This window comes from Rhododendron vialii, chromosome 3a (assembly GCF_030253575.1).
Source record: "Rhododendron vialii isolate Sample 1 chromosome 3a, ASM3025357v1".
NCBI classification, from domain to species: domain Eukaryota; kingdom Viridiplantae; phylum Streptophyta; class Magnoliopsida; order Ericales; family Ericaceae; genus Rhododendron; species Rhododendron vialii.
Genome location: NC_080559.1, coordinates 13,299,348 through 13,325,959, shown reverse-complemented (window position 1 = coordinate 13,325,959; position 26,612 = coordinate 13,299,348). Strand labels below are relative to the sequence as shown.

At 36.9% G+C, this 26,612-nt stretch overlaps 1 protein-coding gene across 1 annotated transcript; it reads left to right on the top strand.

The window, feature by feature from the left end:
* Positions 1-340: 340 nt before the first annotated feature.
* On the top strand, positions 341-25,473 carry LOC131318929 (uncharacterized). Its single transcript, XM_058348983.1, has 7 exons — positions 341-854; positions 2,672-3,160; positions 6,378-6,521; positions 10,922-11,020; positions 11,662-11,709; positions 12,534-12,982; positions 24,745-25,473. Exons 1-7 carry the CDS (start codon positions 485-487, stop codon positions 25,360-25,362), a joined length of 2,217 nt encoding a protein of 738 aa, XP_058204966.1. The 5' UTR covers positions 341-484; the 3' UTR covers positions 25,363-25,473.
* Positions 25,474-26,612: the final 1,139 nt, after the last annotated feature.

Genomic DNA, 26,612 nt, shown 5'->3' with positions numbered 1-26,612 from the left:
TTTTCATTTTGAAGATCATTAATTAGGAATAAATCCATTTTGGGAACCCAAAAGCCTAATGCGCCCCAAGGCACAAACAACCCCTGAACTCCCATTTAACCGAGGCTAAGAGCACTTTATCAATCTTCTCCAGGAAAATTGCAGAAAGGGTAAAATATATATTTGGTACAAATTAAAGTTGATATGATGATGTTGTTCATCCGTGTTAAAAGTGCATGGGCAATCCAATTCGTATCACCGTGACCAAAGTATCAAAGTGAAGGTTGAGTGATATGAACCATAATACCACAACAGTGAAAAGAGAAGTACCATGCACAAGGAATTAAGGAAGGAAGTAAAGAATCACAGAACTAAAAGGGTCGACCGAGAAATTTAAATAGCCGATCATGGCATGGCATGTATTGCACAACAACATCTAAACCAGTGAGGAGAGATCGAATACTATATTTCAAATACTTTTCCATATATCCACACACACACATCAATGGCTTCCCGAAGCAATATTAATACTAGTTCCCCAACTGAGAAGTACCCGTGCCCGACGGAGTTTAATGTCCTGGACTTCGTTCCCAAGTTGTTGTCTGAAAGAGACTACAAGAAGTGGAAGAAGTTGATGGAGGACTTCATTAAGAAGCGAGGTTTGACTGGTTTTACCGATGGCACAGTGAAGGAGGATATTGCCAACCAAGATTACTACAAGGCCTGGAAGAGATCAGACAATCTTGTACAGGGATGGATACTGGCAACCCTCACCCAAGATATCCGCCTAGTCATGTTGGACTGGGAAACCGCTAAAGAATTGTGGATGCAGTTGGAGAAAATGTTCGATCCGACTTCATCTCTATGGCAATATGGTAATTAATGACTTTTTTTTTTTAAAGAAGTTTTAATTTGATTTGAGTTCGAATATTAGGCTTGGAAGTAAGTTTGTAAAACATTACACTTGCTAGTTCGATACATGTGGGCAACGTGCATCGAATCGTTTCGGACATTATTGTGCTCAAAATTTTGTTAAAAGATTATATATGTTCTTAGCATTGTATAACATTAGTACTGATGTTAGTTTGATACATGCGAGCCAACATGCATCGAATGATTTGGGGCACTATCGTGCTCAAAATTGTGTCACAAAGTTACACATCTTACCCTAGAAAATAGGGAATGACTACAATACACACCCCTTATTTTGGTATGTATCATATGCACCCCCAAAATGTTATGAATTATAGAGAAAATATTATGAATTGTATTGCTAAAAAGTTACGAATCATATAAAGGTCACAAGATACACCCCTTAAAACAGTATCTACCGACCACAACATCAAGCAAATGGTTTGGACTATTTAAGGAAACATTTCTTGTATTTATATCGAAGTTAAAATTTTCGTTTTGGTTGCCCAAACCGCAAAGTTTATATCCTATGTAGGACTACAAGAGGACACGGACATAGGATACGAGATTTTATAAACAATGAAGACACGGACACGGCGGAGGACAAGAGAATATATAACATTAAATTATGATGCGTGTATAAATAATATGCTTATATTGGTCAAACTATGACATAATTAAATAATGGCTTGTAAATATACATTGTTATTTATTTACTACATATACATAACCCTTACGGCTAAAGGTGTTTATCTAGCTATTCTAGCAATACTAACTACCACCGATCAAAAAATATATATTTATGATAGACTTTGAACAAGACAACTTAGAAAGGAGCAAACCCTTACAGCTTGTTTGACGAGCGGATAAGACTTTGGGAATAAGGAAGAAGGGTGGATATATAAGAACTAGATATGTTATAAGGGGAAATTATACAGTTAAGAAGAAGCGATTAACTAATTAATAAGGAGTTTGTTTGGTATATAGTTGAAATGGATCGATAAACTTTGGGATAAAGAAATCACGTGAGAGTTTATTTAATTGCCTCTAATGAGAATACAAAAAGAATTTGGAGAGGTTTGAGGGGCAAGCCGGTAATCATGCCCACCTGAATAAGTTTATCCTAGGATGTGGGGTGGGTTTCGCTAGGATCCCCGCCTATCATCTGTATAAGCAAACTGGGTGCAAATGGGGATATATAAGAGTTGGTCCGAATTTGCTTACACTACTACAATAATAGATAATGGGCACACCAAGGAGGTTTACAAATATTACGGTTTTAGTAAAAGCATGTAAAGAATTGTAGGCTAAATTTTTAATCTCAGTTTAAGTCAAAAGTTGAGATAAAAAGTAGCGTTTAATATATTTTATCTCAGTTCTTTAAAAACTGTAATTGCAGATAAAAGATCGTGCTCTTGTGGCGTGATAACAAACTGACATGCGAAAAAGAGCAAGATAAAAAACCGCGCTCTTGCGGCATGATAAATCAATTTTATTTCTTATAAAGCTTGAAATTTGTTTTGGTAAGTAACAACAGTATGGTAGTATTTTTTATTGCACGTCGGGCGTAATACGTTGTAATCCACTTGCCTATATAATTGCAGGCTTTCATTTATAGTACTAGTTAATTTTGTTTATTGAAAAATACTCCAGTTAGAATGCAAGCTAGCTAGGCAAGCTAAATAATTAATACTATATACAATCACAATTCATATCTCTCTGATCGATCTGTCCCAGAAATTAATCTAACAGATCATGATTGACATTTGCATGCATGCAGACGAAGAAAAAGAGAATAGGGTAACCCGTTATCTACCCCTGCACAAAGCTGTAGTGAAGGGGGATTGGGACGAAGCAATGAGAATTATACAGCAGGATCCAGCTGCTGTTAGGGCTGCCATCAGCCCGCGCTCCCATAGAGCACTTCATGTCGCCATCAAGACTGAGGGGAGAACCCATTTTGTGAGGATGCTTTTGGAGAAGATGACACCGCATGATGTTGAACATCTAGTTGACTTAGACGGCAAGACAGCCCTTCACTGGGCTGCAATATGTGGCACCAAAGAGGAAGTCGAAATGTTAGTCAACAAAAGCTCGAATACTCTTCCAAATCTTTTGGACAAAAAAGGAAGTGCACCTCTCCATCATGCTGCTCGATATAAGCGTAGAGAGATGGTTCTTTATTTACAAGGATTCACAAAAGACATTCTACTGGCGGAAGCAACTGGTGCTAAATATCTGGGTGATCTTACAGCGGGTGAATTGTATGGTGAGTATTACTGCTCCTTATGTCCGGATTTAATAGTCTTTTTTGGAAGTTTGTGCCATTTTTTGATCGATTATATCTTATAATTTATAATGTTTTATGTAATTTTGAAAACATTGTCTTATAAAACTAGTTGAGATCTACTAAACAAGATTCATATTTGATATAAAATTTATTATTAATTTAAAGATAAAACTCATTTTTTATACGATTAGTATTGAACTAGAGACTATTCAATCCAAACGGAGGGAGTAGTAGTTTAATTGTAATGATCATTCAGGATGCATGAGTTTTAGTTTTCTTGATCATTTCAAGTGATTAAACGTATCAAAGGCTGTTTTACATTCATGGCTTGAAGAAATGGTACTTTCCATAAAATGATCTAGTGACTGGACACCTTTTGATGCCTCTTAAAATGTCGCACATGATATTCAGTTTGTCGGGCGATGTTCTGGAAGCTGACAACAGTCTGATAACATAATAGGTACCACGCACGGCGTATCATAAAGCCGTGCGCGACATTACAGTATGCTGTGCATAAGGTCGCTATAGTCCAGACAGTTTGTTGAGTAATTTTTCTTTTTTTTTTTACTGCATCATCTTTACCATCTCTATACAGACAGCACCACGTGCACGCCAACGTGATACACCTTCCCATATCCCTTCCCCTCTTATTTGTTTATTAAAAGAGATTTATTCTCCAAAAGATATACAAAATTTTTCCATTTTCAAAATGTTCAGTAGAGACCAGCTTTGCCAGGCAAGTGGGGTGCATTTTGTCCGTTCAACTAAATCTTTCCCGCTCATAACGTGGCTTCCGAACCCAAAATCTCAAACGTTATTCGCCAGACCAAAAGCCTTTCTTTTCAAAACAAACTTTCAGTTTTTCGGATCATCCAACTCAAAAATCTAGATAGCGACTTTTCGAGAGCGCGCTAGGCGGGGAGCCCACAATCACTATTTACCTTAGTAAAGGAATTGTCATTCCATTAAAAAAATAAAGGAATTGTCATTCAATTTTTTTGTCATGCCATAATTACTAGTATCACTTCATGATTCACTATTGTCATACCAAAAATTACGATTGCCACACCAATATTTCATTGTAAATGAGAATGACTATTCTTAAGCACAATCAAACTTGGAAATGAGAATGGATATTCCAATCTCATTTTCTCCAATTCTATTCCAACCTCAATTTCATTCTATTTTCAATTCTATTCCATCAAACTAAACATACCCTAAGTATTTTTAGTGACCTTTTGTTTTGCATGTTTTTTGTCGAATTTATTGAGTTTAATAACTCGTCTCAACGAAAATAATTAGAAGAGTATAAAAACATTAACCAAAATCAACAAAAGTTTAGATAAGATCACACTAAAGACAATTAAATAAATATTTCAATTTTTTTTATACTGTTTTTTTTTATACTTTTTACTTTTTGTATATTTTGGATTCATCTCGTCTCTAATGACCAAATTTAACGCACATTCAAAAAAAAATCAAGAAAGAAAATCAAATATACTGACAATAATTTAGCCAAGGTTTTCCCTGTGGTATACCTATATTTCGGGAGGTTTTCCTTGTTTTCACAGTAAATCTGGATAGTCCATTTCTCTTTAATGGACATTTTCCTGAAAAGTTTTTCTGGATTCTATCATTTTTGATATTTTCGACGTGCTCGTGCTACCTTTTTTTTTGTTTTCGGATATGTTTCTGGTTATTTACTTTAGGAAGCCACTACAGAGACATTCTACAGGCGAGTGAAAAAAATGTCGTCGTTCCACTTCTGTATATATGCTGGATTTTTTATTTTTTTTTTGGGTAAGCTCTGTATATGGTGAACATTATGGTGAGCACTTAGTATTATTAAATAGTGAAACTTAAAGTTTTATTTTAAATGCAGCCCCTATAGTCTAGTTCATGGCATCATTATGGGTTGTTTTTTGATATGAAATTGCATCAAATTAAGTCTCCTCATATCCCACTATCCAAAAAAAAAAAGAGACTCTCCTTTATATCCGTTTATTACCACACATTTATTATGCTCTATTTATTACCTTATCTCTTTCGGAATGAGATAAATTTCAAGAATTGTGATAAATTTTTTGTGTGATAAGTTTGTTATTTTTAATTTTGGATTTCGTCATATTATACAAATTTATCACGAGAAAATTATATTTTTTACTTTTTATTTGCGTTTATTGTACATTTATCGTAAGGGGCATGTGTAAAATTATTTGATAAATTTTTTATTTATGATTTTGCATTCATGGTTGATTGTGTCCATTCATTTGCATGTTTGTTAAAATTTTAGTAAATTTGTAGTGAAATTTGATAAATTTATAATATTAAAATGAAAAACTTACCATAAACGTACACTGTAAATTAAGCAGTTCAAGTACAATAAGTTTACTACAATTCAAATACAAAAAATAAAACAGTTGGTTTCTTTGATAAACTTTGGTAACCGCACATATACAAGAAATTTGTGGATCCACATATGATAAATTTCCAAATCTGCAAGTATACACCAAATTTATCATATTCCATAAAATTTTCTATTAAGAAAAGACAATTCACATCTTAGTTGGACTTGCTCAAATATCAATTCATATACATACTTGGCATGCCATGTTAAATTAGGCATATTGGCAGAAGGAGTTTTTCCATGTATACCATAATGTTTTGTTGTATGTATTCCAAAAGTGAGTCGTGGTAAGTATTTTAGATACAGTGGTATAAGTATTCTATATGGAGTGCTAAGTTTTCCAGTGCAATGGTAAGTAGTCAAGGTGTAGAATACTTACCACTTAATATGATGCAGTAGTAAGTATTCCAAATATATAATACTTACCACTGCATCACTTTTGGGATATCATACACCAAAAAAATTGATGTATACCAAAAAAAATTGATGTAACATAGATGGACTCTAGTTGGAGATGTTCTTACTATGATATTAGCGGATCCGGGGACTCTGTAGTGAGTTTGAGCAAACTCGCTATAGGGTTGCAGCCATCTATCTCAGTCATCAATGGTTTGGATTTTAAATACTCTTTCAGACCGTTCAGAACACTTTTAGATAATTGAAATTGCTCACTATAATTCAATAGTGACTTTGCTCACTACAAATCTTGAATCGGATATTAGCACCCAATATTAGATGTAGAACAACATATGAATGCCTAACTGTTATCTACCATCAATGCTTCTACAGACATTGCTTTAACTTTGCTTAAGCAAAAACCTGAGCTGGCAGGCGTGGAAATAAAACCCATTACTCCTTTTGAACAACTTCTCAGAAAGGGGTCGTTCCCGAGTGGAAATTCCTTCAACTTCTGGCAGAATTTAATTTATTTGGGTTAGTCTCTCCCTCCCTATCTCTCGTGTTTCTATAAGTTTAATCTTAAAGGGACCGATAAAATTCATATCAATGTGGTATCGACGGGCATGCGGGGCGTACTCCGAGAGTCATGCAAGGATGATGTGAACCTTTCAATAATTTTAAAAGAAAAAAATCAAGTGGACCCGTGAAAAATCAGCTCAATTCGATATGTGTAAATGTTCAATTTAATCTTTCATTTTTTTATTCAGATTTCAGAATCTTGTAATCACAGGCCCACTCGGTTTTTTTTAAAAAAATTATTAAACGGCTTAGATCATCTGTGCGGGACCCAGAGTGAGCTCTGCATACCCGTCGGTACCCCATCAGTATGGGTTTGGTTGGTGGAAGTAGCATGGCTCTTTCTATAAAGGGTGTTTTCACTGATCAAAAACTTATGGACGACTACTTTAATTTAAATTTTGTTCTTATTCAATTTTTTTTCGAGTTTGTTAGTTTTATACTAGACTTTTATATAATATTAGTTTATCTCGACGAGAGAAATCAAAAAGTAAAGGTTTCACAGTATAAGTATTTTTATTTTTCTAATCTAACGGTACGTAGTTGTGGGCTACCTCGGTGCAAAGTGCTTTGGTATCGAACCAAGGCAACGCTATAAGTGTTAACTTGCCACACGTTTGTCCAATAGATTCCATGTGGTGCACACGTGGTATGTACCTTTGCTGACTAAAATATAAACTGCGCGCGACTACGTTTTTAGTTGCCAAAACGTTACATTAGCTGAATAAACTTTAAATTACATACAGGGCCGGCCTTGAGAATTTGAAAGCTTAAAGCGACTTTTAAAATTGAGACCTTAGGTTTTCTATAAATAAATAAAAATCAATATAGGTGGTTAATATAAGGTAAAAATATTGAACATGGTATTTTAGTTTCGTAATTTAACTAAAATAAAATTTTAAAATATTTTATACCATTAGAAAAAATCAAACATAACGAAATACAACTCATACACTGCATTTAACTAATCATGTTATTAGCTTTAATCATAAGAATACAAAATGTGTAAGAGCTGTATATTATTTTTTCCTAGAGCAAAAGGAAAAAAAACCCTTTGTCAAAAGAAAACTTCCCTAGGATTTGAACTAGAGATCTCCCATCCCAAATTACACCTCACACAGACCACTTGTGCTAGAATTGATTTTTTTTTTTTGAATAGCGAAAAGATTTTATTAATCTTTGAAAGATTACAAAGATTAAAAGGACAAGGAGAAAGACAACAAGTGTCTATCCGAGATCCAAGCCCTTGATTGGCAAGATACTAACCAAAAAGAAAACCCAATGGCCAAAGCCCGACACCCAAAAGGCCACAAAGCCCAGATAACACAATAAAGAACCAACATCTGAAAGGGCCTAAAAGCCCAAATACGAGGGGATTAACCGAACAATAAAGCCCAAAAACATCCAAAACCCTAAACTGGAATCTGAACCGCCAAGCCGCCGCCACCACGAAAACCAAGACCGCCGTGAACCCGCCATATGTCGCCGGTCCCAAAAACGATCGGAAAGCCTCCGCCGCAAAAGCCGCCATGAGCCTCGAATTCCAACCTTCTCCGTTCAGCCGCCGCCAATTGCCAAAATCTGGAGCCGTCCTCAGCCTACATCACATCCCATCCACCGCCATCCACAGCCTTGCTGCCAACGACATTGCCTCCACACACCATCTGCACTGCTACAACCACCACGTGGATCCAAAGCTGTCTCCTCCCTCAATCTCCAAAGCAGCCGTCAAATCACCACAGATCCGAGCCACCACCACCAGCATCATCACCAAAACCACCACCTGAAAAAGAAAAAAACAAAAATAGAACCCAAACCACTCCCTCAACCAGCAACCACCACCAAACAACCAGACCACCGCCACAACCGCCATTGACGAGTTCATCAACAGCAGTAGTGACTGACCGGGGTCCCATCGTCATACGCCGCGGCCCCGCTTCGCCGTTAAGCAAAAAACCCGATCCCAACCAAAGAAGAGAACCGGAGGGGGCCCGACCAGACAGAAACGGAGCGGCAAGCCGTTAGGCAGAAACACGACGCACCGAGCAGTAGCGACGACGCCGAACCCACCCAAAAGGGAAGATTAACGGAGTGGAGGCGGTAAAGGGAAAGGAGAAGGGGAAAAGGTTAGGGAAAGGAGAGGCAGTGGAAGAAAAGACAGCCCGGGGGAGGAGGAAGAGGGCATCTCCCCCCGAGCGAGAGTCGCCTGGAATCGCCTCAGGAGATTTCAGATTCTAGTGAGAGAAAGGGGAAATTGGAGCAGATTCTTAATAACTGGTAAGTAACAGTGAGCTGTGCTAGAATTGATATTGCGTTAAAACATGGAACATTTATATAAATATAATATATTTGATTTTTTTAAATAAAAAATGAAGCTCTCATTTTTTTGAAATTTCGGAGGCCTAAAGCGCCGGCACCTTGGGCTTTAGCCCAAGGCCAGCCCTGATTACATACAATAAGCCTCAGACGCTCGGGCGTCAAACAATTCGGCCTCAATAACCAAAACCAAAATGCTCTTCAAGTTGGGCAAGTTCCTGAACAATATGATCTAGCCCTTGGCAGGGAACAAGTATTGGAGTTTGAGAAAGTGAGGGAAAAGAATAGATAATCCTTTATCATTGTCTAGTTTTGTAGAAAAGAGAGAAGAAACTTTTTAAATATTTTTTTAGAGTATTTAGTATTTAGGTGTTTTCCCTACTCTTACAATTATTTCCCTAATGACCAAACGAAATTTCAGAAACCAATCCAGATATGTTTCTCCATGATCACCGTTACCGCATATGCCACACAGCCACCACATATTTTCCTCCCTATCTCAATTGAGTGGTAAACATTTAAGATAAAATTTTATTTTGGGGTGAGTAACATTAATTTTAGTTAGTTGGGAGTACAACTTAACTCTAATTTCAAGATTATAGTGGACGATTTTAATTTTGGCTGACTTCCCCGGGTTCGGCTCCAGTCCAATATATTAATATCTATTTTGGTCCATTGAATGGCTGGGATCAACTCTATTGCATCCAAAGCTTCACAGCATGCCATGTCATGTTCTCATATTTGCCTCCTAAAAGAAACGGAGAATGGTTAACGGAAAGTCCAGACAAAGTAACTCTACAAAATCCAGATCAAACTCCACCCCAGTTCAGATTTTTAAAAAAAAAAAAAAAAAACCCCCACTCCAGCTAAACTAATACTCCTATTTAATAAAAAAATCAATCTTTTTGTTACCATGAAACCTCAATTGTCAACGAGAAAAGTTTGTCCACTTCAAGAACTCTTTTTTTTTTTTCTTTTCCAGACGTCCAGCTAAGCAATTGATTTTAATTTTTTAGATTTATATTAAAAATATGATGAAAAAATTAAGTGCTCCAATTTTCAATCGGTTTGAAACAATGTGAAAATCTTATTTTTCTGATATTTTTATTCTAAACAGTCATAATTAATTTTTGTCTCTACGGCTTTCATAATAAAGTATTTGCTTTACAGGGTCCCAAATAATGAGCAGATACTTTATTATAAAAGCCTTAAACATAAAAATTAATTATGATTTTTTAAGATAAAACGATTAGAAAAATAAGATCTTCGCACTAGTTCAAATATATTGAAAATTAAAGCACTTAATTTTTTCACCATATTTTAATATATGAACTCTCTAAAAAAATTTAAGTTTTCCAATTTTCAATCCATTTGAACCGGTGCGAAGATCTTATTTTTATGATCATTTTATCTTAAAAAATTATAATTAATTTTTGTCTCTACACTCTCATAATTCCCAAATAATGAACAGATAGTTAATTATGAGAGTTATAGAGACAAAAATTAAGCGGCTCGATCATTAGCGTGAGACTCCAAAGCGAGTAATGAGTATCACACAACTCTGTGCACATTTGTTGTAAAACAAAATATAGTGTACTCATAATTTTATTGCAAGAAATATCTGCCGAATAATCGCACAAGTGTTAAAAAAATATGAACCCACTTTTGCATTAATGAGGGCAAGTGCCAAGTAAAATCTGAGACGACACGTGGAGTGGAGTTTGCTTTGGATTTTGCAAAGTTATTTTGGCTGGACTTTCCGTTAATCATTTTCCGTTTCTTTTGAGAGGCAAATGTGAGAACATGACATGGCTAGTTGTAGAGCTTTGGATACAATAAAGTTGATCCCAGTCATTCAATGGACCAAAATGGATATTAACGTACTGGATTGGAGCCGAACCCGATTCCCCCTCATAATGGGGAAGATGTATAGTGGCTTTTCCTCAACAAATCTAAGTTTATCTACAAAATTAAAGCCCGAAATGCACTTTAGCATCATTGAGCTAACTCTTTAATTATTTTTATGTCTGCATCATATGTAGGAGTTCCAATCAAATCAGAAAGTATTGCAAACCACCATAATGGAGGAGGAGGAAGAAAAAGAAGAGACATTGAGAGTCCTGCCAATTGCTGCATCTCTGGTTGGGCCATGACAATACCTACTTTCTTTCTTTTTCAATAGCCAAGAAAATAGTAACAATTAATTAGTGTCAAATAATCAGAAAGAGATTAAACGGAGAAATCAGGGAAAAAATTGCGTAATTGTTATAAAGATGATATCTTCCATCCTTACAACCGCAATAGTTGTTTAAAGAGCTAACAGGCAACAAAGACGATCTGTCATATAATAAATTTACGAGTTAACTGTAAATATAGATTAATAAGTAACAAATTCAAAGTGCGTGCGCATGCAAAAATCATGTGAAATACTAGGCGGGCAAGATCTTTCTTTGATGGGAGGAAAGGTGGGATCAATTACTCGATCATATCAAATAACTCAAGAAAAAATTAGGAGTTTCACAAAAAAGGCAACAATTATATATAAAACCTCAAAAGATAATACCTTTATTTACCATGCGCTTGAGCTATTTTTTTATTCTTTTGTGGGAGATACTTGATCAATATAAAAGGTCAATTTCGTAAATGTGGAAAGGTTGTTGGTCGCGCAAACTTTAAAACACCAGTTACATTTATAAGACATACGAGTACATGTACGTTGAATTCGGTTAGAAGTGAACATGTACGTAATCCATTGATCGAGTACTTGACTCTTATTGTGCAGTGAGGCAAAGATTGCACTTCATGTTTTGGGAAGTCGCTGAAAAACTTGGTAAGGATTGATCGATACTGCATGTGAATATACATATATACCATTTAACATCAATGATACTGTTTCATTTCAAAAAAAAAAAAAACATCAATGATACTGCAGGGTAAAGAAAGACTAGTATTCATTCAACCCCAAGGAGTTTGGCCTGGCTGGTGGTCTTCGACTTAGAGCATCTCCATCGTAATAAGTAAATGTGTGTGTATAAACAAATTTAACAACAATTCTCAAAAACACCCCACATTGTAATAAACAAAGTTAAAAGTTTTTTAGCAAATAATCAAATTTCACCCGTTTCATAACCAAACTTAACAAATTTTACCAATAACCAAAACTCAATAACCAAACTCAATAACTCAAAAACACCCAATATTTTATGAGACGAAAAATTTGGTATGGTCGGGTGCGTGATTGAAACTCGTTTGCGATTGGACAAATGTGCATTGTGTATTGTGGGGGTTTTTTTTTTGTTAGGGATGCGAAAATAATAAATGTGGAGGTAAAGGTTGTTAAGTTTGATTATGGACTAAATGGATAATCAAATACTGACGTGGCACATTTTGGTTATTGGTTTTGATTATTACCATTGCGGATGCTCTTAGAGATTTAATCCTTTTGAACTAGGATATGATCAAGTTCAAAACCTTCTAAGTGCTATTAACTACTTGGGGTTCAGATAATGGACGATGGGATTGGTTTTCAAAAATTAATCGTGATGCATATAAGCTAACACGACACCCGAGTTATCATGAAAACAAGACTAGCATTCATTAATTCATTCAATCAAAATATGATATTGCATTCTTAAAAGGTTGATGATTTTACAGTGCCACACATCAAATGCATTCGAGAAAAGAAACTGAAACATCGTCATGCACTTGAGCTACTCAAAGTCTTCTGCACGGAAATCGCAAAATTAAAATTGTCAAAAGTGGAACGCATATTTATGCCAGCGATGCAAGACGCAACACGTATGGGGATACCTGAAATTGTTGAACAGATTATTCTATCATTCCCTGGGGCAATTACTTTTTCAAATCTGGACAAAAGATTCATAATCCAAGAAGCAATTTTGTGGCGTCGTGAACATGTGTTCAACCTCATATATCAAATGGATGTTGGTGCTGAATTAATAAGATTAATACCTGTGAAGGACAGATCATTGAACCGTGGTTTGCATTTGGCTGCACTTCTCGGACGTGAGCAACAAATCAATCTCAAAGCCAGTGTCCCTGTTGCAGTTCTACAGATGCAGCGAGAATTGCAATGGTTTAAGGTTAGTTCTTCCTTCCGCACCACTCGTATTGGAAATTTAAAGAAAAAAACAATCTAATTGAGAAATGGTTTTCTATGACTATGACTAGACTTTTATACTGTTTTATAGCAGTACCGCTTGGATTGGACGCTCGTGATTGTTTTCATGTTTTCTTTAAGTGCTTATATATGTCAATGAAAATCTGACGAGTACATCATATCTTACCTGCCATGTATGTGGTGAACTAAGTCTGTGATAAAAGAACAGTTAGCAGATAGTTTTCCAAGACCATTTAAGTTTTTTCTAAAATTTGAATTTTCCATTATTGAACTTTATCTTTGTGAAGAAAAGGGAAAAGATGTATTATTAATTATTATATGTAAACTATAACCCTAACATGCCTTTATATAGACTACAGGACTTGGTGACTAAAAAACCAGCCAATTAAGTCACATGAATAATAAAGAAACCTAAACCAACTACAAAATATATATTCATAACAAGGAAACATAGATATTAACCTAGCTTAAATAGGAAATATTATATTGAAACCTAGAAAATATAGTAACATAATATTTCTTAATAACATAATAATATTTCCTATACTACAAGAAATTTGGGATCTCCCACCGGTTTTTAGTAACGCTTGGAAAACCGTCGGTATAGATAATGCATAATAACGGTTTGCAAAAAACGTTACTAGAAATAGGACTCTATCGATGGTTTCCATGTAATCGTTACTAAAACTAGACTATAGCGACGGTTTCCAATAACCGTTACTAAAACTAGACTATAGCGACGGTTTCCTAAAACTAGACTATAGCGACGGTTTCCAATAACCGTTACTATAAACAGGACTATAGTGACGGTTTTTAATAACCGTTACTAAAAACTCGACTATAGCGACGGTTTTCAATAACCGTTACTATAAACCAGAATATAGTATAAATATTAGTAGGTGCTTCAAATAACACAAGTGCTTTGCTAGCTTAGCTGGTTCACGCGCGCGCGAGTGCAGGAGGTCCTGGGTTCGATTCCTAGGAGGAGCAATATTTGTTGCGCTGCCACACAGACACCATGTGGGCGCCACGTAAGCTCCACGCGGGCGACATGGGATTTCCACGTCAGCACCACGTGGCCATTAAATCACAAAATGGTGATTTTTTTTTTTTTTAAAATTTTTTCTTTTGCAACGGTTATAAGCATCACTAATGAAAACGTTACTAAATTTTTTTTTGTACCAACGCTCCTCAAAACCGTCGCTATACCTCTACAGCGACGGATATCTCGCGACGCTTTGCCCCACGGTTGGTAAAGACTTTAGCGACGGTTTTTGTTTTCTTTAGTGACGCTTTTGACCGTTGCTAGATCCCGATTTTTTTGTAGTGCTAATATTATGTTAACAATCTTAATTGGAGATAACAGAGAGATGAAATAATTTTTTACTAATTTTCAATCAAAAACAGAGAAGATTTGTATAATGTCTACACCCAAACGAAGAAAACAGAAGCATCTCTAATAAATTACTCAAAGGCCTAGTTAGCAAGCTGTGAACAAAATAACCCCACTCACAGACTAAAAAACTAGAAATTAAAACAAAATACCCTCGCTCAATTTAACCCCATTGCTCCAACACCAAAACCTACAACAAACTTGGTGACAATATGCATATGGTAAATAAATCATCAAAGCAAAACTGCAAGACGGAAACGACATGCGGGCCAACAGGCTTAAAGCCCGATGACACTTCCTCCCTTCTTTCATACGAAAGGTGAGAGTTCGATTATTTCTAGGAACACGAGTGCTTGGTGTGGTGGTTGATATCATTTGGACTTGTCTCATCCATATGCCGCTTAGCGGTACCCCTTCACCATTCCCTTAAGTTGCATGATAAAAAATAAACCACCATTATGCCACTGCCATCACAACAACCACCACTCCACCACCGCTACCACCATCATTGCCAGTCACATCACCACTACTCCATCATCACCACCACCATCACCACTTCCTCCACCACCACTACCATTATCGCCACCATTACCACCACCACCATGCCACCATCATCACAATAGGGACAGATACAAGTGGGGGCCCCCACCCCACTTGATTTTGTAAATAATAAGTATAAATTTTTTTAGATTTATTATTATATATACTCAATAAATTCGTGATAGTGTTTTAATAAAATTATTGAAGATTTTCTTTATGATGATATTTTTCTGATCTATTTTTTCAAGTGCTAAATTTTCACACCATCTTTTTGTGCAAATACATCCATTTCTGCTAATCATAAGATGAAATAACAAATATACTCATCAATTTGTTATTTTACCAACAAAAAATATATTCGTTGAGGAATTATAGACGTATGGGTTAAGTTTACTAATTATTGTGCTCCCACTAATGCAAATTTATGAATCCGTCCCTGGTCATGACTACCACCACCATCCCTATTTCGCTGTCGCCACCACTATCACTGCTCCACTGCCACTACCACTACAACCACCATGCCACTGTCATCACCTTTATCACTGTTGCCACAACCACTACTCCATTGTCACCACCATCACCACTCCGGCCATGACTACACCACTGCTCAATATTGTCATCACTTGCACCGCTCTCAACCACAGTCGTCTCTCCACAACCACCACCACCATCGTCTTCCTTCCACCACACCATCTCTGTTATAACCACCACCGCACCACATTCGCTACGACCATCACCACTCACTGCAAGAAAAATCTCATTTTATGGGGTTTGAAAAATGCTATTAAATGATATATACAACGTTTCTCCAAACGCTGTATTAGCCGATGTTAAAAGTCTTAGACATAAAACAATGTTTTTTAAACACTATGGAATGTGGACTTTAGACAGCGTTTTAAGAACGTTATAGAATGTAAAGTTTCTACAAACGCTATAGAATGTAAAGTTTCTACAGCATTTTAAGAACGCTGTACTATCCAATTTTTTTGCATTTTTTAAAAAATTCTATAAATACCAACATATTAGCATTTTCAAATAAGATCATAATAATTTCATTTAAGAAACAAAATTGATTTATTCCATTCAACACCAACTACATCCAAATGTCAATATACAATAAATAATTCAACCATTAAATAAAGATTCATTACATTAGCTTGGGAAACAATTTCTCAACAAAAACTACATAAAAGAGCCCGACTAATTGAGCTCATTGAAAAATAACTAATGTAATTCTACTTTCTTGAGAATGTAATCATGCACTAGGCCAACCATCTCATTCTGCAGATTTTCTTTACTTGAAGCTTACTTCTTTGCCGAGCTTATACCCTTCCTGCTCCCAAAGCCAACTACATAAATTGGCTACTTGAAACCCTCCAAAATATGAGAAACATGCCCGTAGGTTGAAGTTGTATAAGAAGTTGTAGCAGCAAAAATCATCCCCAAAAAGATGCAACACGTAGTAGAAGTCCGAAGAAAAACAATTGTAGCAAGAGCTATAATAGACATCCACACCGAGCAAACAAAAGCAGACATTACCTTTTTCCAATTCCTCTTCACCTAGAAGATTAAAATTTGGCTGCCTGCATTTACGAAAAAAAAATGGGCTTAAGTGTCAGATTATGTAACAAGATCCCAGGTTAAAAAGAAACTTATAACAATACTAAGCAAAAGAAACTAATGACAAACAATATGGATCCATTTGGATAGATGTGGATTTCCAATGAAGAGCTTCACATAATTATTTGACAGGAATAGAAGACTCGACAACATCATAAAATGGAAATAGCTCAAGTTTAGAATTGATAGTTTGCGTGGCAACTTTAATATTAAGTTTGCCAACTCCATCTAAAATAGTACACCAAAACCTGCTATTGTCCAATAACCAAGTAAATACAGCTCATCTAGAAAGAATAAAATAGGTATTAGAGAGTACCAATTCTGACAATACTTTGGGCATGCCCTAATTTGGTATTGATGTTTGTTTGCGACGCAACTCACACAATCCATCCTTAGTAGGAGCCATGGTGCACCTATTAGCATAAAAGAATAAAATAGGTATTATACTATGCATATAGTTTAAAAGTCAAAACTCTTTCAAAATTAGCAAACGTAACGGCAGGCTAAATATCCAAACCACACAAAGCAAAACCTATAGAAATATTTACCCCCTCCCCAACAAATATACTTTTGCCCCTTCTTTTAACTTTGAATCCAAGTCTAGCACTTGCCATACTTCATATAAAAAGACTTTAAATACCATATCATGCTCTAGAAATCAAACCAATATCTTTCTAACACTTTCAGCAACCAACATACCTTTAGACTCCCGAAATAACAGTACCAATTACATCCGCTTCATGGTCAGCATTTGATTGTAGTTCACCAGAATAGAACTCAACAAGTTACTAAATGAGTCCCCAACTAGAAGTCAGCAAAACAAGACTGTTGTACAAAGCCACAGCAGCAGCAATACATATGCTGAAATGGTTCACACAAGCACGGATTTTCTAGTAATCAACTTGAAATGCTTTCAGAAAATTTCTATGTATAGAGAGTCTAGCAACACAATATCCGCAGGGAATATATCATGTAGTTTCTCCAGAAGACCATTAAAACTGTCATCAGTCCAATTTTTAAGCTTGTACTAAGTTACAACTGCTGACAACTTTATGTAGTTTAGGCAACTTTTTTTTTTTTAATCATTTAGTTTAGGCAACCTTGGTAAAATGGAGTTTATGCATCTTCTAATGATTTTGCAAATTACTCGTATCTCCTTTCTTGAAGTGATGCTTGAATCTCTATTACCAATGTCTTCCCATAATATACTAGACCTTGAATCTCTGTTACCAATGTTTCCCCAACTTCTGTGCTAGTATGTTCAAGCCGATAACTAATGGAATTTTCCCGAAGTGATGCTAGAAGACAATAAGCATTCTATTTTATGACCAAAATGACAAACCATACTTAGTGGTGAAGGGAAACCACCTCAGTTAATCGCTTACCAAAACTTTTGAAGCCAGCGCCTTAGCAAGGCCCTCTGTTTGCAAGTTGTTCAGTGCTCTCCACAACGGCATGTTCTGCCAGCCAAAAGGTAGAGTAGAATGTAGAGCTCTCAAAAACTGCCTCCATTGAAGTTGATAGTAGCTTTAAATCGGGGGCATGATCCGAACCTTCGAGGACACATGAATAAGATGGCACAATATTAATATGTTCTGTATTCAAAAGCAACTAAACATAGGTCACGTTGGCGAATATTTGTGCTACAATTTCATGTTTTGAAAACAAATGAAAGTAGAGAATAGAAGAACTACCCTCCGCCTCCCATTACACATGATATGCAACAATTTAGAAGGGAGCATCTTTGCAAATGATCGATGAACTTTTAAACATGCGCCTTGTCTTAACTGAATTCTATGAATGTAAAGAATGGTATAAGGGAAAGAGATAGTTGTGCTTTAATAATTTTTAAAGTTGGGCCAGAGAGTAAGAGTTCAGAAAAAAAGAAGTTTCACACGTATGTAGTCAAATTGAATTCAACTGATCCCTACACAATTGATGAAATCGAGGAAATTCATATACTGGCATTATTATTAGTGTTGCGGTTTTCTCTACATAAATTTCAGTGTAGTAATAATTCTAATGAGTAGAGACCATAAGCACCAACAAGACAAAGAAACATCAGAGAGCAAAAAGATGAGACATACCTGAAAAGAGAAACCTGAGCAACATTTGACGACCACCACTTATAAGCTCGTAGTCAGATTGTAAAAGCTAGTAACTCCATTCAACTTCTAAGACCTTTAAACAAAATAAATGTTAGAGCTTAGTAAAACAGCCCCACAACAATGCGACAATTACTGAACTAAGAAAATACTAAATAATTTACTCCTTTACACATTCAGTCAAAAAGCAATGGGGAACACTGGAACTTACCAAGAGATTTCTAAGTATTGAGCACTTCATAAAAAGAAAAAATACGTAATACCTAGGGAAAAGCTATATTTGTTGTAGTGAGCAGCCATATGTACGCAACAAAAGCATAAGAGTAATGAGGTTATCTATCATCACATAACTTACATGTACACAACAAAAAAAAAAAAAAGGTTTTGTTTCAATTTTTCAACAGTAGTATACCCCTCAGAGTGCCAGAAGTGATTTCCAAATAAGATATCTAGTTAAACAGCTATGTCACAAGAATGGAGTTGGCCCCAAGCATTCTTCTTATCATTTTCTACAGTAAGGTACCTGGTCTTGCCAGTAGAAGGTACTTCTCTTTAAGAAAACTTCATCACGACCATAAAACATTCAGTCTTCATTGAGATCAGACCACATATCGACTATGATATCATCAGAAACCAGCATCTTCGGAACAATACACCACAACAATAGGAGGCAATTGTTCTAGCAGAGAACAACAATTGCAGTAGAAAGAGAGTAGCACCAGAAATAAAAGAGGGCATTTAATGCATGTAAAGGACATTGTATGCATCTAACTGTGCTTCAAATCACATTACCACCGGTACAAAATACATGAAGTTACCCCTCAGGTCCTAAGAAACATTCAATACTTTTAGCAGATTGGAATGGTAGCCTATGTACTCAAAATAGCAGCCGATGAATCAAAGCTTTACCAATATTGATTTCCATGTGTGGACTAAACAAGGATAAACTGTAGAACTTAATAGGTTATTAACAATACCAACTACACATATAGTTTCCCCATGACCCTGCAATTGGTTGCAGATACATGCATGGTACGAATAGAAGATCACCAGCTCTCTACAACGAACATAGAAGCATAATTACTATTAGCCAAAGAATGTAGGAGTAACCTTCACGTCATCACAAACAGTTCTTTAAGACATTAATATCCCTAAACAATCTTTCTAAGTATTACTCTTATGGGCCAAATGATTAGAGCCTATCCATCTAAAGTTGTATTATAGAATGACAAAATAACAAAGAGAAGTCCTTTTGTTATACAAATCTTCTAGGAATTAAGAATATAGGCCCCGCTTGATAACAGTAATAGATGGATGGGATTTATAAGGAGATGGAATTAGGATTGGGATTCGTAATGAGAAAGGATTGGTAATGAGAAGGGATTGATAATGAGTATATTTGTTGGGATGAGATTAGATGATGGGATTATTAATATCATGTTTGTTTGAGATGGGATTGGATGATGGGATTGGATTGATAGAAGAAATTGGTAATGAGAAGGGATTGGTAATGAGAAGGGGTTGGGTTCGGACTATCAATACCAAGTCCCACGGGGTATTGCTAATACCCCCTAAAGTCCGGCTTCCTCATCCCAACGGACTACGAATACAAACCAATTTTGGAAACCAAACGCAATATTGTTAATACCTTCGGCTTCGTAATCCAATCCCATCTCCTAAGAGCTTTATCAAACGGGGCCATAAAGAAAAAAAAGGGGTATGGGGACTCGAATATGTCCTTGTCCAAACGGGGTACCACTAAACCAACCCTTCACTGCTAAAAGGTGAAGAATTGTGCTTAGATGAAAGATAGGTGCAAGGTGCGCAGATTCAAACCTCACAAAAATTGTGGAGCCCACACAAACAATCCTTTTGCAAGAGATGTGTCTCACACGTTATTTCACTTCTATTCGAATATATAAAGGGGAACACTAGTAGTGTCTGCTACTATTAGAATTATTACAAACAAAATGTGTGAGGATGTATGCCCAGGACTCCAGTTGTTTACTTTAACCTTTTGGGTGCAGTTTTCAACTTTTATTAGATATCCAAAAAACCAGAACACAATCCATGTTTGCTTAAGAGCAAGACAATGGGCAGCTCTCCTTGAGGGACCCAAATCTCCAAATAGATACACCAAACTGGTCCTCCAATTCAACCAACAAAAATTGTTGTGCCTTTGGGAGACTCCTCAAATCTGTTGACTTGCAAGGGACACTAGACAAATCACTGGTTCGAACACACTGAGCAAGCAGTTTAACTAAATATGCTATCAAGGACATAATCACTTTCCTTGTCAAGTAATGGAACAATAACCACTAAAGATGCCAACGAAAAACCCTAAAAATCAGCTCCCAAAATTCTTTATAGAGCTCTAGATTACAAATAGCATCAATATCATTCAGAGAATAGTACATCAAGAATCTAAACAAGTCCAACCCATGTGCTCAATCTAACACATTCAATGAAAAGAACAAAATATACTACCAACTCCGAATAGTGAATTTTGAGACAAATAGCGAGTAGTTTGGAATGAATTAACACAAAAGCCCCAAAATCCAAAATCACAAACCCCTAAAATCATATAGACAAAAAAAAACCCCTAATTGAAATGCTGTGAAACTCCTTCCGCTCCGCTACAGTGCCTTGAATGCTATCTTAGCCTCTAAGTCAAAGTAAGGTAAACAAATTAAGAACCAAAAAACTAAATCGGCTGTCATGTTCTGTCTCCCCCCGTTTACTCAATCGTTTACTTTAACAATCACAAGTTAACATTGTAATGTTCTGCTTCAAGAGATTAGAAAACAAGGATCAGTGAGGAAAGAGCATTGGAAAGAAGAACATATACTTGCAAAAATTGGTGATCAATACAAAAGCCCCAATATTGGTTTGTGAATCAACAGTTCACCTAAATCAAAAAGATCTTGCCATTGCCCTAAGCCCCAGTTTCGCACCAATTAACAAGCTAGTGACAGATAGCAACAACAATTATCAATAAGACTTCATCTCAATAACTAAGCTTTATGTTTATAAGTAAGACTCCATCCCAGCTTTTTTTTATTTATTTCTCTCCATAGTTCACATTCTATTTTAATCAAATAAAGACACCAATAACCAACAAATCACACATTCTCGTATACCATTCGCTACTAACTATATGACATCATTTAACTCCAAACAGCTAAGAATCATCATCCAAAGCAATATAATGACGACCCTAATTGTGGGATGGACAAAGTACGAGCGTGAACTATGACCATGACTGTTATACAACAGGTTCTTCTTGAAGTTCGATAGAGGTAGAAACTACAACCAAAGTTGAATGATCAATGTTATAGAAGTATATACAGTAAGATCACATCAATTAGTTGGAGGAAGTCATCAGTTTGAGAAAACTGCAGACATTAGAGGAGATACTTTCAACTTCTAGTTTCAAATACCATTCCCAAAAAGAAGAAAACATAATAGTCAATGACAAGTTTAGACTTTAGACCCTTTACTGTTTACACGCCCTCTAAACAGGACCTAAACATTTATCAGGCAACTCTCAAGGTGCAAAAACTAATCTATACATAGTTCAAATACAGCCTGTTATTGACGACCTAGTTTTTTAACGCTTTAGAAAACCTAGTTACTCAGCTAGCAATTATGAAGTCTGTCGATTTGTTTGAACTAAAAAATTCCCTTTCACATAACAAAATCCAAGATCTATTCAGAAACAGTAATGAGTTCGCAAAAAATACGCCATGTATAAACCTGAGCAGAGGATATCACATACGAATTCAGTTGGAATCAATCTAGTAGCAGCTCGCATGCCAGTCGTCCCCCTGGTTGAAAAAAAGAAATTCAGTTCCACTTATACATCAAACATTCAAAAAACTACTCTCGAAAATAACACTCAATCCAATTACAGAAATAATCACCCAATCTTCATTCTCAACCTTAAAAAGGAAAACATTTGATTTCCAATGAACCATACTTCATTGCGTTGACCATATAAAATAAGTCGTCAACTAAATTTTTTTGAGTCATCGGCTGGAATCAATCCCATAAGCCATAACCTTGGGTCGTGTGGTCACATCATAAATGGGAAGTCCCTTCCACATCTATTTCGTACAAGCATTCACAACCGAGGGTGGTTCAAAGGATTTTGCTTTTGGTCGGAGTCGAATTAGAGACAACGCTCATAGTTACAGTAGGTGATGCAAAGATAGCAAATGATCTACTAGTAAATCGTACGAAGACTATAAGGGAAAAAAAATTGGAGTATGCAATAAATCCAAAACACGTAGGGTTGGTGTTCCTGAAATTGGGGCATGAGATTAGGGCTTGGATGAGAGAGAAAGAGAGAGAGAGAGAGCGCTATCAAGATTTATCTCGTTCTTGACCAGAAATTAGCGATTATAAACCATAAAGCCAAAATCTTCAAGATTCTAGGGTTTCTCTTACCTGAGTATGCAGACGAGGAGGGAAGGGCGGCTCTGGCGAGCTTACAATCTCTCTGGGTGAAAGATTTCGCTGAGAGAAATCCCAAGTCCATGGATGAAAACTGGTAATCCTGTTTCTAAGAATTTCGAAACTAAATTAGGAAGATTTGGGTGCATCCACTGAGCGGGAGCACGAAAAGTTTAGGCACCTCGCTCTTTCCACCCTTGGAATGCTATGGAAGAGAATGGAAAACGCTATAGAAGTTGGGCTTAACAGCTCCTTTGGATAGAGGGGTGAGAGAAAGAAAAGAAAGGGAAATGGTCTCCCTTATTAGTGAGAGAAGAAAAGAAAGGGTTGTGTTTTCTCACCACTCAACCAAACAATCGTGAGAAATCAGATTCTTAGGACAATTTCCGGCCACGGGAACGGTCTCCGGCGAAGCTCCGGCGACCAAGATCTCTCAACTCCCGCAACCAAACACATTGTCTCCCATCTCTAGCAACCAAAGGGGGTGTCTATCTCTCAACCCCGGCGACTACACATCACTCCATGGCCCGTATGCACTCTTCTCTCATGGAATCGCACCAAATCGGTGAGAAATGAAAACGAGGGTGCAAGGGGTTCTCGTCTCCCTCCCTTTCTCACCCTCTCTCACCTGCTACACCATCCAAACGCCAGAGGTGTTCCTCTCTCCCTTAAACTCCTTTCTTTTCTCGCGAAGTCGCTCCATCCAAAGGAGGTGTAAATGAAATGCTATTAGAAGTGGAAATCAGAAACACAGAAGCCCATCTTTTATTGTGTTCCTGAAAAAACGCTATAGTATTATTATGCTATAAAAGACCTTATTTGTTGTAGTGAGTCACTACCAACTTTTGCCACCACCATCACCATAATTGCCATCTCTCCTCCACCACTTCTCCATCACAACGATCACGAACACATAACATTTTTGAATAAAATTAAATGAGAACAATCATAAACAATTTAAGCTAAATACATTTATCTTTATAAATAACCAATTATTTTAGTTCAACTCTTAATTTTTTTATTAAACAACTTTTCAGCTTAAAATATTCAGCATTAAGTTTTCAGCACTTAATTTTTCAGTTTTATCTATAGCTCCTTACTCACCAACCTGCTTGTTTGAAACTGCCTCAATAGTCCACCAACCTTAAATTTTGTTAGTACTGATAAACAAAATTAGAAACCTGTAATTTTGTCAGTGCATGGGTTGGTTGGAGGTTGACAAAATTACAAACCGCCAGCATATTGGTTAGTTAGAAAAAGAACCTCATCCCGGTAAAAATGAACAAAAACTTTGAACACCCAAAGGCCAATGTTGTAGTAACACTTAAATGCCTACATCATTTTGGTTGTGGCATCAGCTCTGCCATTTGGTGAGGCAAACCTCAGGAGCCGAGATGAGTTATCTGTCGTAGTAAAACAATCTAGCTAGCAAGAACAAAATAGTTTGTTTTATAACTGTTGCTATTGCCATATATGCACAATTTCAACCACTACAAATTCATAATTATTTTTGTCTAGGACATCCTCTAGCTAGAAAGTAGCCTGCAAACCTTTGATCTTTTGAAAAGTAAGAACTTTGGTTTCTCATTCCTAATCAACTGATTGATACAGGAAGTGGAAAAATTAACACCTCCTAGTTTTAAAGAAAGAAGGAACGTAGATGGAATGACACCTGCAGAAGTATTTTCTAACACACACCAAGATTTGATAAAGGAGGCTGAGCATTGGATGAAAGATACAGCCACATCATGCACCATTGTTGCTGCACTTATTGGCGCTATGGCTTTTGCAGCTGCCATTACAGTGCCAGGTGGAAACAACAATGATAATGGCCATCCCTTACTTTCAAAGCAAAAAGCGTTCGTAATTTTTGGCATATTTGATGCACTTGGCCTATTCTCATCCATTACTTCTGTATTGATGTTCTTACTTATCCTGACTTCTCGATACGCAGAGGAAGATTTCCTACATACCTTACCCAGTAGGTTAGTTATCGGTCTCATAACCCTATTTGTGTCCATTTTATCCACGATGGTAGCCTCTGGTGCTATACTCTATCTCATATTCGGAGACAATAAGGCATGGATTCTTATCCCTGTTGTCGCATTGACCAGTATTCCTGCAACCTTGTTCGGAGCTTTGCAATTTCCTCTTCTAGTAGAGATGATCCAATCCACATATGGCCGAGGCATTTTCGGCAAGAAGAGTGATCGTGCTCCTATTAGGTAAACATCAAGATTTGGTAGCTCGTATTTCAACCATATTTGAGTATTTGCTATGTGTTCAATGGTATTTCACCAGACATATGAATTTGTTTTTTGTTTTGTGTACCTCATTGAGTACGAATCTTTCTGTGCGCAGTATCTGCTGGATTTAAATGTGTATCTTAATTTCAATGCCTATATACAAACTAGGATATATAGCATTGTTGATCACTCATTGTACACCTACGATGGGGAGGTCATAAAACTAATCTTCGCCGAGTAATGATTTAAGATTTTTCCTCTACTTACAGTGCTTTTATTGCATCGGTTGTTGGACAAAGGAAAAATTAAGGGATATGAAAAAGGTAGTATATAAAGGAAAAAGGTGGTATATAAAGGAGATACAAAAATAATGAAAATAATGAGATATTCATCGAACACTTGAACTGATGTTAAGAATATATATATGTATGTATGTATCCAACTGTACAGATATTCTTCATTATCATGCATATGTGGCCCGTGATCCTCGATCTCCTCCTCCGCTGGTGGATTGGTGGTCGAGTCTTCTCCTAGCCTGCACAGTGAGCGCACGACTAAAGACCAGGCCGGGGATTGTCCCGGCAAGGCCCTCCGGCGTGAGGATGAGTAATATGCAGAGAGAGTAGGCAGAAGATTACGAGAGTGAGTATGTAGTAGCGTGTACCTCTTTAGGGTTTCCCCTGTTAGGTATTTATAGGGCTCCTTCACTTGCTTTCCAAGCACTAGCACGTGCCTTGCGTGGGTCAGGCAGTGTCATCATGACGTCACCGGATAGATCTGGTAACCGTTTTTAGGGCTGAGCTGGCACACCCATGTGCGCTCATGATCATCTTCTGTTATAACCGCTCTATTACGTGGAAAGACATGCAAATCAGCGGCTAGCCGTGGTCGGCGGTGGCCTTGCACTGCGGGTGGCCGAACACGCTTTTGTCGATCGGGCACATGATTGACAGGAGAGGACAGTCACAAGTGACCCGCCGTGGAAGGTGGCCGAGAATGAGCTGACCTGCCGACGAGTCCGTGGTAAAAGAAATGGTCGACGTGGAACGAGGACGGGAGCCGTGCTCAAGGTTCGTGCTCGGCACGAACGTGCTCGGTTGTTACGTAGCGAACTCATGTTCGGCCTGCTACAATAGCCCCTCAATCTCGGTCGTCTCCAAGTGCACGGTTGGGATTGATGTTAACTTTGGCCGAGCATGGAACTCGATTATTGGGCAGAATTGAGCCGAGCCT